General features: G+C 44.0%; 1 protein-coding gene across 1 annotated transcript in view; it reads left to right on the top strand.

Moving 5' to 3' along the window:
- UMPS (uridine monophosphate synthetase) overlaps positions 1-13,337 on the top strand; it is a 346,129-nt gene that overhangs the window by 258,933 nt on the left and 73,859 nt on the right. Inside the window, exon 5 of the mRNA XM_044074927.1 lies at positions 2,568-2,682. Within this exon, the coding sequence (XP_043930862.1) occupies positions 2,568-2,682 (115 nt within the window). The remainder of the gene's footprint in view (positions 1-2,567; positions 2,683-13,337) is intronic.

Raw genomic sequence — 13,337 nt, forward strand, 5'->3', positions numbered from 1 at the left:
CATCAAGTCACGGATGCATGCAAAGTCTGTCAACAATAAGTACTGTTATGACTGTTATAGTCCATGTTGGAGTTTATGACTTGAGATGTACCTCACTGGACTATATGAAGCGAGACATGATGGACCTTTCAGATTGTGTCCCAGGCGAGTATGTCTCCCTAGCCCTAAGCAGCATTCTTCCTTCACCCAGGATGATGCTACAATACAAACAAAAAATGATTGACTTCAACAATTGGCTTAGCTTCTGGTGTCAGTCCAGGGGGATCCAGTATCTGACAGCCTGGGATGATATGGTCAACATACTATGCTGCTTTGCCAGAGATGGTCTTCACCTGTCGCCTCTAGGTTTTAGTTTGGTGGCAAAGCTACTTGCCCCCCCCCCCATATTGCCTTTTTTAGGCAGTGTCATATGAACAAGTTCTCAACATAAAAATATCCTCCAGAAACAAACTCTGGGTTATGCTGCTTAATGCTAGGAGTCTAAATCAGAAACTGCACTCACTTGAACCACTTCTCACTGTGGAAGATGCTGATGTCTGCGCAGTCACAGAGACATGGTTCAAGGCCTCAGAAAGTAACCCCAGCCATGCAGGGCTACAGTGCTTTCCACACATTCAGACCACACACAGAATGTAAAAAAAAAAAACGAGGGAGGAGGAGTATCTGTCTTCATTAAAGACATATACATCTCTAGACTGGTTAAACTGGTTAAACAGTAGCTCCCTAGAGTTCGCCAAGGAAGATGGATGCACCCAGACATTCTTGATGTGTATAGTTTTTGAAAACATTTCTCACTGTGTATATTTTGTAACTACAATGATCCTAGTATGGAATACTGTAATGCTAGCCACAGGATACTTATTTTGATATTGAAATGAAAGTTTTTTTTTTTTTTTTTTTTTTGTCCAAATGAACAGTTCAGAAATAAAATATTACAGCATATGCGCAATCCTCATGCACGAAACACTTCTCTTAGTGTGTAGTGTCTGACCAGCCTTAAACTTTCTTTAGCATCTGGACTCAACTCATTCCTAGGGATTCTTATAACCTGATTGCACTTTATTTAGATTTGTGGGCATATTGTTTATAGAGGTTGTTTATAATCTCTAAAAGATTACTTTTGAATAAAACCAGCAGCAGAAGAGATATGTATGCAGTCTTAACTGTGCTCATTATGGCAAAACCACTAGCGTGTGTTATACTATTTTAAAGTGGATGGGGGGGATAAGGAATATCAGTTTGTTTTTTCCTCAGCTGGGTACCCTTCTGCCGTTGTGGTAGAAAATGGAACTGGAGAAATAGGACTTGGAGACAAAAATGGCGTTTTGTTTTTGATTTAAAGTATTTAAAAAGGTTGCCATAGAAAAGAATAACAGACTTGATACAGAATTCAGTACTGTATTTTTGTTTTCAAATGTTTCATACGTACCTCTTAAAATTTTGCACACAGATTGTTTGCAACTAAACAGTTGATATAAGTTTTATGCATTTGATTGTGAAGCTTTTGACATGTTGGCCTTCAAGAAGCTTGATTGCTGTCACTCCATGTTGATAATGTGAACTTCCTATGGTACATGTCAGGATTATGGGACTTAATAATTGACTTACTTCTCTGAGATAAAGATGTTTATTCCAAAATCCATAATCTTTGAAAGTGCCATGTAATGGCAGCACAGAGCATTTATGCTCTGAATCATTAGGTAGCTGTCTTCTGTAACCAAAGGGTACAGGGTTAGATTCCTTCCACCTTCATTTACCTGCTGTGTAACTCTGACCAAGTCACTTAACCAGACAGTGCTCCCAGATCACCCCAGAAAAGGGACACTTGTTTCCATTGGGCTTACCCAGATAAATGCATAAAGCAAAAATAAATGTATGAATCTGCCTACCACTTTTTTCTGTGGTATTTATTTTTAGTACTAGAGTCCCCTGTCTGGTGCTAGCTGCAACAGCAGTGTATTTCAGACACAGGTTTTCTTACAGTCCAGACTAATGTTACATGCTAATAACACATAAACAGAATACAATGACTATCCCTGAAGCCTTTCTGGATAATTTGTTTTCCTGCCTTTTGGTTTTCCTCATAAGAAGTCACTGTATCTTTTCAAGTTCTTTTGTATGGATTGTTTGAAAGCTGCCAAAAGACAGCAGTATATCCAGTAGTCGCTTGGTTTTGAAGTCCGAAGTGTTGCATTACTGACCCAGGAGAGACTAGGCATACTCATTAGAATTAGAGGCGCTTCAGAATAGGATTTCCTATCATTAGCAAATGCACATTAGTCAAAGTTGTGAAATTGTTTTCTACTGTTGTCCTTAGATCTATAGTGCTTCTATGATTTGATCATTTATTTAGTAATCATAAATTCTTTTTTTACCAAACCTCATAGTTCTACATTTGCTGACATTACAGGTAAGTTTGTTACTATTACGCCAAGTGTGTATTTTTAGACCGTCTTGGAGAACTGTAATGACATGCATTATGTCTTGATCTTTAAATGACATGCGCATACACCGTGACTTGGTTCCAATTGCAAAAAGTTTTATTAACATTATCTTATCTTTTGTAGGTGACTATGGGTGAGGAATATGCAGACTTTGTGTTTGGATTTATTACAGGATCTAGAGTGACCAACAAACCTGAATTTATTCACATGACACCAGGGGTTCACATGCATGCTGAAGGTAACTACATTTGCTTCCTGATCGCCAGACATTTTGCCTTGTTTAATTGATTTTGTTGTGCTTTTAAATCTTACTTTTACACCACGACATGGGGTGCAGAAACCATCATACAGCACCTCTGACCATTAAAGAGCATTCTGTTCTTGTATTTTGATGAGAGAGAAGCACATGTAAAAATGATTTCCATACAGTGATATCACTGAAGAAAAACAATAAACCTTAACCTTAGTGGCGACAGTGTAGGACAAATGTCTGTTACATGCATAAACTTTAATGGACGCAGCACTGCCCATGTGCAAAGGTGCCCCATTATTATGTGGATGCACCCACATTACCCCAATGTAACATCACGGTAGGAAATACTAAATTTATTTGGGCTGTTGGTGCATATGCACAAGTATAGACGGTAGAAAAAATGCACTGAGGCATTTGACTCCTCAGATTACATAATACATGTAGTAACATCAGAAAATTGGTTATGTAGGTGTTTGTAAAGATGCTGAATCCTTCTGATGTCAGTTTACTGCCACTCCTACTTCTGGTGTTAGTTGATGTTCATAGTGTTTCACTGTTGCAGTCATTACACTTGGGTTATCCTGCTGGCAGGCTACCCACAATCAGCCTGAATTCCAAAGTCTTGGTACGGCGTTGGTTGCTGTCGCCTCTTCCCTGACGTCAGTGCACCAGGGGTATAAAATATGCAGCTGACGCCATTTTCTTCAGTCTTTCTTGCCGCACGGTGCCCAAAGCAAAAGCAGTTCACAAGTGCCGGTCGGCCGACTCCTGAGATTTTCGTGTTCGAATTTCAGATCCAAAATCTTCATTTAAAGCTAAGTACCCCATTGGGGAAGCTTTTTTCTTGCTCCAGACTGATGTCAGAAAAAGTTAATAATTGTATTTCTTGTGGAAAGCAAATACCTCATAAGGACTTCCATTCTTATTGTATTCCTTGCCTAGGCCCTGATCACGACATTGCTAATTGTAGGTTTTGTGCTAGATTTAACCAACGCACTATTAAGCGTTGGCACGATTTTGCATTTCACTACTTTGGCCAAAGATTTAATTATACGATGTCGGATAGCCATATGACTACTGCAATTCACAAGAAACGCAAGGAAAAGGACAGGCATCCGAGGTCCAGAACTGACGACGAGGCTTCTTCTAAGCCAGTCGCCGGTTTGCCGGTTCTCCGTGAGGTGCTTTCGCAGCCCCGGACACCCGCTACGTCAGAGCCACAGGCCGTGTCCGACTCCCACGTGGAGCTGACTAGGCCACAGGAAACTTAAGGTATTGGACACTCAGAAAATATCCCTTCAGATGGGTCCGGAGCCGCTGAGCAGGCATCTGCTTCTGAAGGTGTTTTCAGGCCTACTCAGTTATATGTAAAACGGACTTCAGCTTCAAAGGCAAAGACTAAAGCTCCACTAAAGACAAAGAAACAAGTACAGCAATCCCATGGACAGGCTTCCATGCCTAAAATACAGATGCTCAAAATGGCCGAAGACCTAATTACTTTGATTAGGGGTTCCCATCCCCCTCCTGATAAGAGGCCTAGGCAAGAGACCGAATATAAATCTTCAGGTCAGGTTTCCATTTCTACTGATTCCTCTTCTGAACAGGAATACTCTCTTCTTCCCTATGAGGATTCTGATGCTGAAGAATCTATCCCTTCAGCCTCTCCTACTGAGGATTATTCTTTTGATGAAACCCTGCATACCATGAGGGAGCACTTCCACTGGGAGTGCCAAGACTACTCAGAAAAGGCTTAGAGACTTCCTTTTACTACCTCAGCACAGGCCTCTTGCTATACCTCCTGTTTTAGACATTGTAGATGATGTATTTTCAGAGTCCGGCCTGTCTCCAGACTCTTTACCTCCAGCACCTGTTAAGCCAGACAGATACTACAGGGTTCCAGATTCCCATAAATTTCTTTATAAAAACCCCGCTGCTGACCCAGAAACTATGTCTCAGGGTCCCAAAAGGGGTCAAGGCTTCCACTGCAAAAAACCCTATCCACTCTGATAGGGATTCAAGGGCACTGGACAGATGGGGGAAAAAGATTTACACTTCTGCTACCTTGGCTGTAAGAGCTTTAAATTGTCAGTTTCATTTGCTTAAATATCAGCAATACTTAATGTCACTGCTTAAACAAAAAATGTTGACAAATTCTGAATGTGCAGAAAACAAAGAAATGCAGGATTTATTGCATGCAGCTGAACAAGTGGGAAAGCATACTTTGCAATGTGGTTTTGAGACTCTGGAGGCCTCCTGCAGGGCCGCTGTTACGGGTGCTGTCATTAGGAAACATGCTTGGTTAAAGGAACAGAATCTGCCTGATCATGTTAAAGCAAAATTATTAGATGATCCACTACATCATGATACTTTGTTTGGTGTTAAGGCAGAAGAGGTGTTGAAGCAAATGGAGGACAAAGCGAAGTCTGTGCAGACATTTAAGAATTTCTTACAGGTACAGCCACCCAGATTTAGCAGGAACTGGCCTTCAAAGAATTGGTCCTTTCCAGTGTCAGACAGGCCACAAAGAGACAGATACAGACGCCCCAGAGGCAAATCCCAGTTCCAAGGCTCATACAGGTCTAAACAATGGGGTGCTTCTACCTCCAAAAGCGGAGAAGTCAAATCTCAGCCATACAGGAAACAGTCCCAATGACTTTCCTCTGCCAGCACCAAGCACTTATCTTTTGGCAGCCCCGTTAGGGAGAAAACTAGCACTTTTTTCACAAAATTGGCACATGATCACCCAGGACAAATGGGTCTTGGATATAGTGTCACAGGGCTACAGGTTCCACTTTCACACCCTGCCAAGGGCAAAAGGTATGCCAGACCTGCCAAACAGTCAATGGGCAGAGGCACGGAAACAAGTTTCATCTCTCATGGACATGAGGGCCATTCAGCGAGTGCCGCAGCAAAAGCAGGGACAAGGATTTTACTCAAGACTTTTCTTGGTACCCAGAAAGGACAAAGCCTGGAGACCAATACTGGACCTGTCTATTCTAAACACATTTCTGGACATTCCAAAATTCAAAATGTGGACTCTGAAGTAGCTTCTGCACATGCTGGGCAAGAAAGCTTGGCTTGTAACATTGGACCTAAAAGAGGCATACCTGCATGTCCCAATCAGACAATCTTGCAGAAGATACCTCAGATTCATAGCTGGCTCAATGCACTACCAGTTCTCTGCACTGCCCTTTGGCTTATCTACTGCGCCCAGGGTCTTCACAAAATGCCTAGCACCAGTAATTGCATTTTGCAGACAGAGGAATTCAAATATATCCTTACTTGGACGACTGCCTTATTCAAGCAGAGAACAAGGACATTCTTCTAAAGCATCTGGCGTTTGTAAAAAGATTACTAATTCGCCTAGGGTACACAGTAAACGAAAATAAATCAAAACTAGTACCCTCTCAAGAGATAATATTCCTGGGTGCAAGCTTAAATACAACTGCCCAGATGGCTTATCTCACGCCAGACAAAGGCAACTGACTTCTTACTTCAAAATGTTGGCAACAAAGACCCAGTTATCTGCAAGAAAAATTCTGCAGGCTTTGGGCTTCATGGCATCCTGCATTCTGCTAATTCCATATGCAAGACTGCATATGAGGAAACTACAGTGGTATCTAAAAAGTGTTTGGACTCAACATTGCCACAGCCTGGAAACATTAATTATCCTCATTCCCTGCCTGCAACAGGAGTTTCGATGGTGGGCACAGGCCTGTCACAACAAGGGACAGCCATTCACTTCACCCACAGCCAGGCAGACATTAACAACAGATGCATCAGACTATGCCTGGGGGGCACACATGGCAGGAAAATGTATTCAGGGCACATGGTCTGCAAGCCAAATGCATCTTCGTATCAATTAAAAAGAGATGCTAGCTGTTCAAAATGACCTGACAGACTTCAAGGATCTGCTTCATCCAGGACAACTGCTGATAAAGACGGACAATACTACAGTCATGTGGTACATAAACAAGCAGGGAGGCATACATTCCTATCCCCTCTGCAGACTAGCCATGACTTTGTGGGACACAGCATTGACTTATCAAGTACACCTGCAAGCACAATTCCTGCCAGGAAGGATAAATACTCTGGCAGATGAACTAAGCAGAAACCTCACGGATCCCCACAAGTGGAAACTGGATCCACAAGTCTTCAGCATGATAACAAAGAAATGGGGATGCCCAGACATGGATCTATTTGCCTCCCCTCACAACTGCCAACTACAGAGATTCTGCACAAGGACTTATCACAAGCAAGCATGGAAAGTGGATGCTCTATCATTCAGCTGGAAACCCCTAACAGTATATGCCTTTCCTCCTCTGCCTCTCCTCCCCAAGGTACTCCTAAAGGTCAGACAAGAGAAGCCAAAAATTATTCTGATTGCCCCAGACTGGCCCCACCAGCACTGGTACCCAGTCCTAAAGAGCTTGTCTCAAGGCCCAGCCTGGACATTACCTCTAATTCCTCACTTACTGACCCAACGAAACAATCAGATCCTGCACAGCCAACTCAGGACCCTAAATCTGGCAGCATGGTGGATAATGTAGCCATTCAGAACACACCTCTCTCTAAAGCAGTGATGGATGTTATTTTGGAGGCCAGGAGGCCCAGTACCAGAAAATCATATGCAGAAAAATGGAAGAGATTCTGTGCTTGGAACCAGGCACAAGCAATTGACACTTTTGTACCAAATATTCCTCAGATTTTACAATACCTAAAGTACAGTTTTGTACCTACCATAAATGTAGATGTTCGAGTGTACACCCTGCTGCTGTCATCACACTTGGGTTATCCTGTCGTCAGGCGGTCCTGCAGTCGGCTGGAATTCCAAAGTCTTGGTCCGGCGTCGGTTGCTGTCGCTTCTTCCCTGACGTCAGTGCGCCAGGGGTATATATAATGCCACCGACGCCATTTTCTTCAGTTTTTCTTGCCCCAGATGTCAGGTGCCCCCAAAAAGGTGGTCAGTAATTAGTACCAAATTGAGTAAACTTGCAGAAACACAAAATCCCTTCAGCTATAAGCAAATACATCAGGAAGGTATTGAAGAGATTTAGCCAGTAGGTCAGAGGGGATGGAGGGAGGGTAACCTGGACTGTAGCAGGGTGTACACTCGAACATCTACATTTATGGTAGGTACAAAACTGTACTATGTTCATCGTGTTACCCTGCTGCAGTCATCACACTTGGGTTGCATCCCAAAGCTAAGGATGGGTGGAGGTATCATAGAGGGTTAGAGGAGGCTAGAAGGCCTGCCCTGGTCTTAGAGTAAAGTGGTAAGTGATGGTGTTTGGTAAAGGTGTGTACTGAACTCCAAGTTGCAGCATCCAAAATCTCCTTGGTTGGAACCCCCCTGAGGAAAGGCTGTAGAAGTAGCTATTGCCCTGGCAGAGTGGGGCCTAATGGTAGCAGGAACTGGTTTTCCATGATGGGTGTAGCAAAAACGTATGCAATGACCTATCCATTTGGAAATGGTTTGCTTTGATATAGCTTTCCCTTGAGAAGCTGTAGCATAGGATACAAAGAGCTGGTCAGATTTTCTGAAAGCCTTAGTTTTGTCCAAGTAGTAATGAAGTTGCCTGTGAATGTCCAAGGAATGCAGGAGTCTCACACCTTTGTTCTGTGGATTTGGGAAGAAGGTGGGTAAGTGGATGGTTTGATTTAAAGCCACACTGGAAACCACCTTAGGCATAAAGGAAGGATTAGTTCGTAGAGAAACTCTGTCTTGATGAAAGATGAGGAAAGGTTCCATTGCCATTAGTGCCTGTAGCTCTGAGACTGTTCTAGCTGAAGTTATTGCTAGCAGCAGGGCAGTCTTCCATGATAGGAACTGAAGATCTGCAGAGAAAGCTGGTTCAAAGGGAGGTAGCGTTAGTTTTTCCAGAACAAAATTGAGGTCCCATGTTGGTGTAGATGTTCATCGTGTTTCACTGTTGCAGTCATGACTGTAGGGTTCTCCCTTGCCGGCAGGCAGCCCTCGGTCGGCCAGAATCCCAAAGTCTGGGTCCGGCGTCTGCTGTTCAACCATGCTCCCTGACATCAGAGCGCCAGGAGTACAAAGTTGACAGCTGACGCCATCTTCTCCAGTCTTTCTTGCCGTGCGGTGATAGTTCGCAAGTGCCGGTCGGCTGACTCCTGACGAATTTTTCTGATATACTTCAGTCCGAAGATTTTCTTCTCCACTCAAAGCTAAGTACCCCATTGGGGAAACTTTTTTCTTGCTCCACTCCGATGTCAGAAAAAGTTAATAATTGTATTTCATGTGGGAAGCAAATACCTCATAAGGATTTTCATTCTTACTGTATTCCTTGCTTAGGCCCTGACCACGACGTAGCTAGTTGTCGGTTTTGTGCTAGATTCAATCAACGTACAATTAAGCGAAGGTACGATTTTGCTTTTCATTACTTTGGTAGGCGCTTTAACTACAAAATGTCATTGGATACGGTCCCGGCTACCGGAGTTCACAAACGTCGCAAGGATAAAGACAGGCCTCCGAGGTCCAAATCTGATGATAGCGCACAAGCGGAGCCAGCTTCAGGTTCGGCCGTCATCAGTGAGGTGCTTTTGCAGCCCCTGTCAACGGCCATTTCAGAACCGACGGCCGAAACGGACTCTCATGAGGAGCCAACCAGGCCTTTAAATATTTATGTTGCAGGACCTTCGGACAATGCTCCTTCGGATGGGTCCGGAGCCGCTGTGCAGGTACCGGCTTCCGAAGGGGTTTTCAGGCCTACTCAGCTTCTAGTAAAGGCAAAGACAAAGACAAAGGCAAAGACTCCTAAATCAAAGACTACAACACAGGCCTCTTCTGAACCGGCTCCCAAGTCACAGAAACAGTTACTCAAGATGGCGGAGGATTTACTTACTATGATTAGGGGTTCACATCCCCCTCCAGATAAAAGGCCAAGGCAGGATGTTTATTATGATTCCTCTGATCAGGCTTCTGTTTCCTCAGATGTTCTTCGTGTTTCACTGTTGCAGTCATAAGTGTAGGGTGTTCCTGCCGGCAGGCAGCCTGAGGTCATCCAGAATTCCAAAGTCTGGGTCCGGCGTCGGCTGTACCAGCAAGTACCCTGACGTCAGAACGCAGAGGTACATAGCTGACAGCCGACGCCATCTTCTCCAGTCTTTCTTGCCGTGCGGTGGAAAGCAGCTCGCAAGTCGTTGGTTGGCGTATTCAGAACAACGTGCTTTGATTGACTTCGGTCCGAAGTTTTCAACTTCTCTTCTCAAGCTAAGTACCCCGTTGGGGAAACTTTTTTCTTGCTCCTCCGATGTCAGAAAAAGTTAATAATTGTATATCGTGTGGGAAACAAATACCTCATAAAGATTTCCACTCTTACTGTCTACCTTGCTTAGGCCCTGACCATGACGTTTCTTGTTGTCGGTTCTGTGCCAGGTTTAATTCTCGCACTATCAAACGTAGGTACGATTGGGCCTTGAACTATTTTGGTAGACGATTTAATTACAGGATGTCGTTGGATACTTTACCGACAACCGGAATTCAAAAGAAACGCAAGGACAAGGATCGGCCTCCGAGGTCCAAACAGGATTCTTCGCAGCCGGAGCCAGCTTCAGGTTCGGCGGTCGTCAGTGAGGCACTTTTGCAGCCCCTGTCGTCCGCCACTTCTGAACCGATGGCCGACACGGACTCCCATGGGGAACCATCTAGGCCTAATATTTTATCTGCTGCAGGACCTTCGGACGTCGCTCCTTCAGATGGGTCAGGAACCGCTGTGCAGGTACCGGCTTCTGAGGGAGTTTTCAGGCCTTCACATATAACTATTTCAACAAAGTCAAAGGCAAAGACAAAAACTCCTGTAAAGCCAAGGGTTTCTACTCAAGCTGCTTCGGATTCAGCTCCCAGAAGCAATTACTACGGATGGCTGAGGATTTACTTACAATGATTAGGGGTTCTCACCCTCCTCCTGAAAAAAGGCCTAGACAGGATTTACCTTATGATTCTTCTGATCAGGCTTCAGTGTCTTCTGTCTCTTCCTCTGACCAGGATTACTCTTTTCCTCCTTATGAGGATTCAGATGCAGAGGACTCTATTCCCTCTGCTTCTCCCCCTGAAGATTTCTCTTTTGGGGAAACTTTACATGAGATGAGAGAGCATTTTCATTGGGAAGGTCAGGATTATTCTGCTTCCAAGAAGAGACTCAGAGAATTTCTCCTTCTTCCTCAACACAGACCTTTGGCTATTCCTCCTGTGCTTGACATTGTGGATGATGCTTTCTCTGAAGCTAACCTGAATCCTGATTCCTTGCCACCTGCTCCTTCTAAGCCTGACAGATTTTACAGAGTCCCTGACTCCCATCAATTCTTATTTAAGAACACTTCTGCAGATCCAGAAACTATTTCTCAGGGTTCTAAAGCTGCTAAGGCCGCTTCATCTAAAAATCATATTCCCTCTGAGAAGGATTCTCGTGCCTTGGATAGATGGGGCAAAAAGGTTTATATTTCTGCTACTCTTTCTATTAGAGCTTTAAATTGCCAGTTTCATATGTTCAAGTATCAGCAATTTCTTTTGTCTGTTTTAAAGCAAAGGCTTTCTACCTTTCCTGCATGTGCAGAGGACAAGGAATTGCAGGATGTTTTGCATGCAACTGAACAAGTTAGCAAACATAGTTTATATTGTGGTTTTGATGCCTTGGAAGCTTCTTGCAGGGCCGCAGCCTCTGGTACTGTTATAAGGAGACATGCTTGGCTTCGAGAGCAGAATTTACCTGAGCAGGTTAAGGCGAAACTGTTAGATGCCCCTGTTCAGCATGATGTGTTAATTGGATCTAAGGCTGAGGAGGTCATTAAAAAGATGGAGGAAAAAGCAAAATCTATGAGAACTGTCAAAGATTTTTTACAAGTTCCGCCTCCTAGATTTTCTAGAAATTGGCCTTCCAAAAATTGGTCTTTTCCCACTTCTGACAGGCCTCAAAGGGGAAGATATAGACGGTCTAGAAGCCGGGCACAGACACAGGCCTCTTATAGGTCCAGACAGTGGACTGCTTCTTCACCTAGAAGGGGAGAAGACAGACCCCAGTCACAAAGGAAGCAGACCCAATGACTCCCTCTGTTGGGCTACAGGTCCTTCTTGCCTGGAAGCTCCTCTCGGAGGAAAACTATCTCTTTTTTACCAAAATTGGACGAATATAACCCAGGACAAATGGGTTTTAGATGTGATTTTAAAAGGCTACAAATTCCACTTTCATACTCTGCCAAGGTCTTATGGTTGGCCAGATCTGCCAAAACATCAATGGGCAGAGGCCTTAAATCAGGTGGACGCTTTATTGGCCATGAGAGCCATAGAACCTGTTCCACTCCCAGAGATGGGAAAGGGTTTTTATTCAAGACTTTTCCTGGTCCCAAGAAAACATAATGCATGGAGACCTATTCTGGACCTCTCAGTATTAAATACTTTTCTGGAAATTCCAAAATTCAAGATGCTTACTCTGCAACAACTTCTTCCCATGCTCTCCCAGGATGCTTGGATGGTAACATTGGACCTGAAGGAGGCCTACTTACACATTCCCATCAGACAGGAATGCAGAAAATACCTCAGATTCAAGGCAGGCTCGAGACACTTTCAATTCTCTGCACTGCCCTTTGGCTTATCTACTGCGCCCAGAGTCTTTACCAAGTGCCTGGCTCCAGTAGTGGCTTATTGCAGACTCCAAGGGATTCAAATTTACCCCTATTTGGACGACTGCCTTATCCAGGCGGACAGCAAGGATCTTTTACTTCAACATCTGCAGTTTGTTCAGCGTCTCCTCCTACTACTGGGATTTTCAGTGAACACAAACAAGTCACATTTAATCCCCTCTCAACAAATGATCTTTTTGAGAGCTCTTCTAAACGCAAGCTTGCAAAAGGCCTTCCTCACTCCAGAAAAGCAAGTTCACCTGACTTCAATTTTCAAAACCTTGGCTACTTTGACTCAGCTCACTACAAGGAAATTCCTGCAACCTTTGGGCTACATGGCTTCTTTCATCCTTTTGATTCCAAATGCAAGGCTTCATATGAGAAAACTTCAATGATATCTAAAGAGTGTATGGTCTCAGCATTACCACAGCCTGGAAACAATGATTCCTCTGATTCCCTGCCTCCAAAAAGAGTTCCTTTGGTGGTCCAGGACCTGTGCTTTAAACGAAAAAAAAACCTTTCGTCTGCCTCAGCCTTCTCAGATCATGACCACAGACGCTTCGGATTACGCTTGGGGAGCTCATTTTCTAGACAACTGCCAGCAGGGCTTTTGGCCAAAGAAACATCTTCACTGGCACATCAACCTGAAGGAAATGTTGGCAGTCCAACATGCTCTTCTAGACTTCCAGAAATTTTTGCAACCAGGACATCTTCTGATTCATACAGACAATACCACAGTCATGTGGTACATAAACAAGCAGGGGGGCTCTCACTCTTACCCCCTTTGCAGACTAGCCATGAGTCTTTGGGACACAGCTCTACATCTGAACCTGCATCTTCAAGCTCAATTCATCCCAGGAAAGCAAAATCTCTTAGCAGACAGCCTAAGCAGAAATCTTTTGGATCCCCACGAATGGATGCTGGACCCCAACTTATTCAGCAGGATTACATCAGTTTGCGGTTGTCCTCAGATAGATCTGTTTGCATCCCATCTCAACCAT

This window comes from Protopterus annectens, chromosome 6.part0 (genome assembly GCF_019279795.1).
Source record: "Protopterus annectens isolate FY-2018-M chromosome 6.part0, PAN1.0, whole genome shotgun sequence".
Classification (NCBI taxonomy): domain Eukaryota; kingdom Metazoa; phylum Chordata; order Ceratodontiformes; family Protopteridae; genus Protopterus; species Protopterus annectens.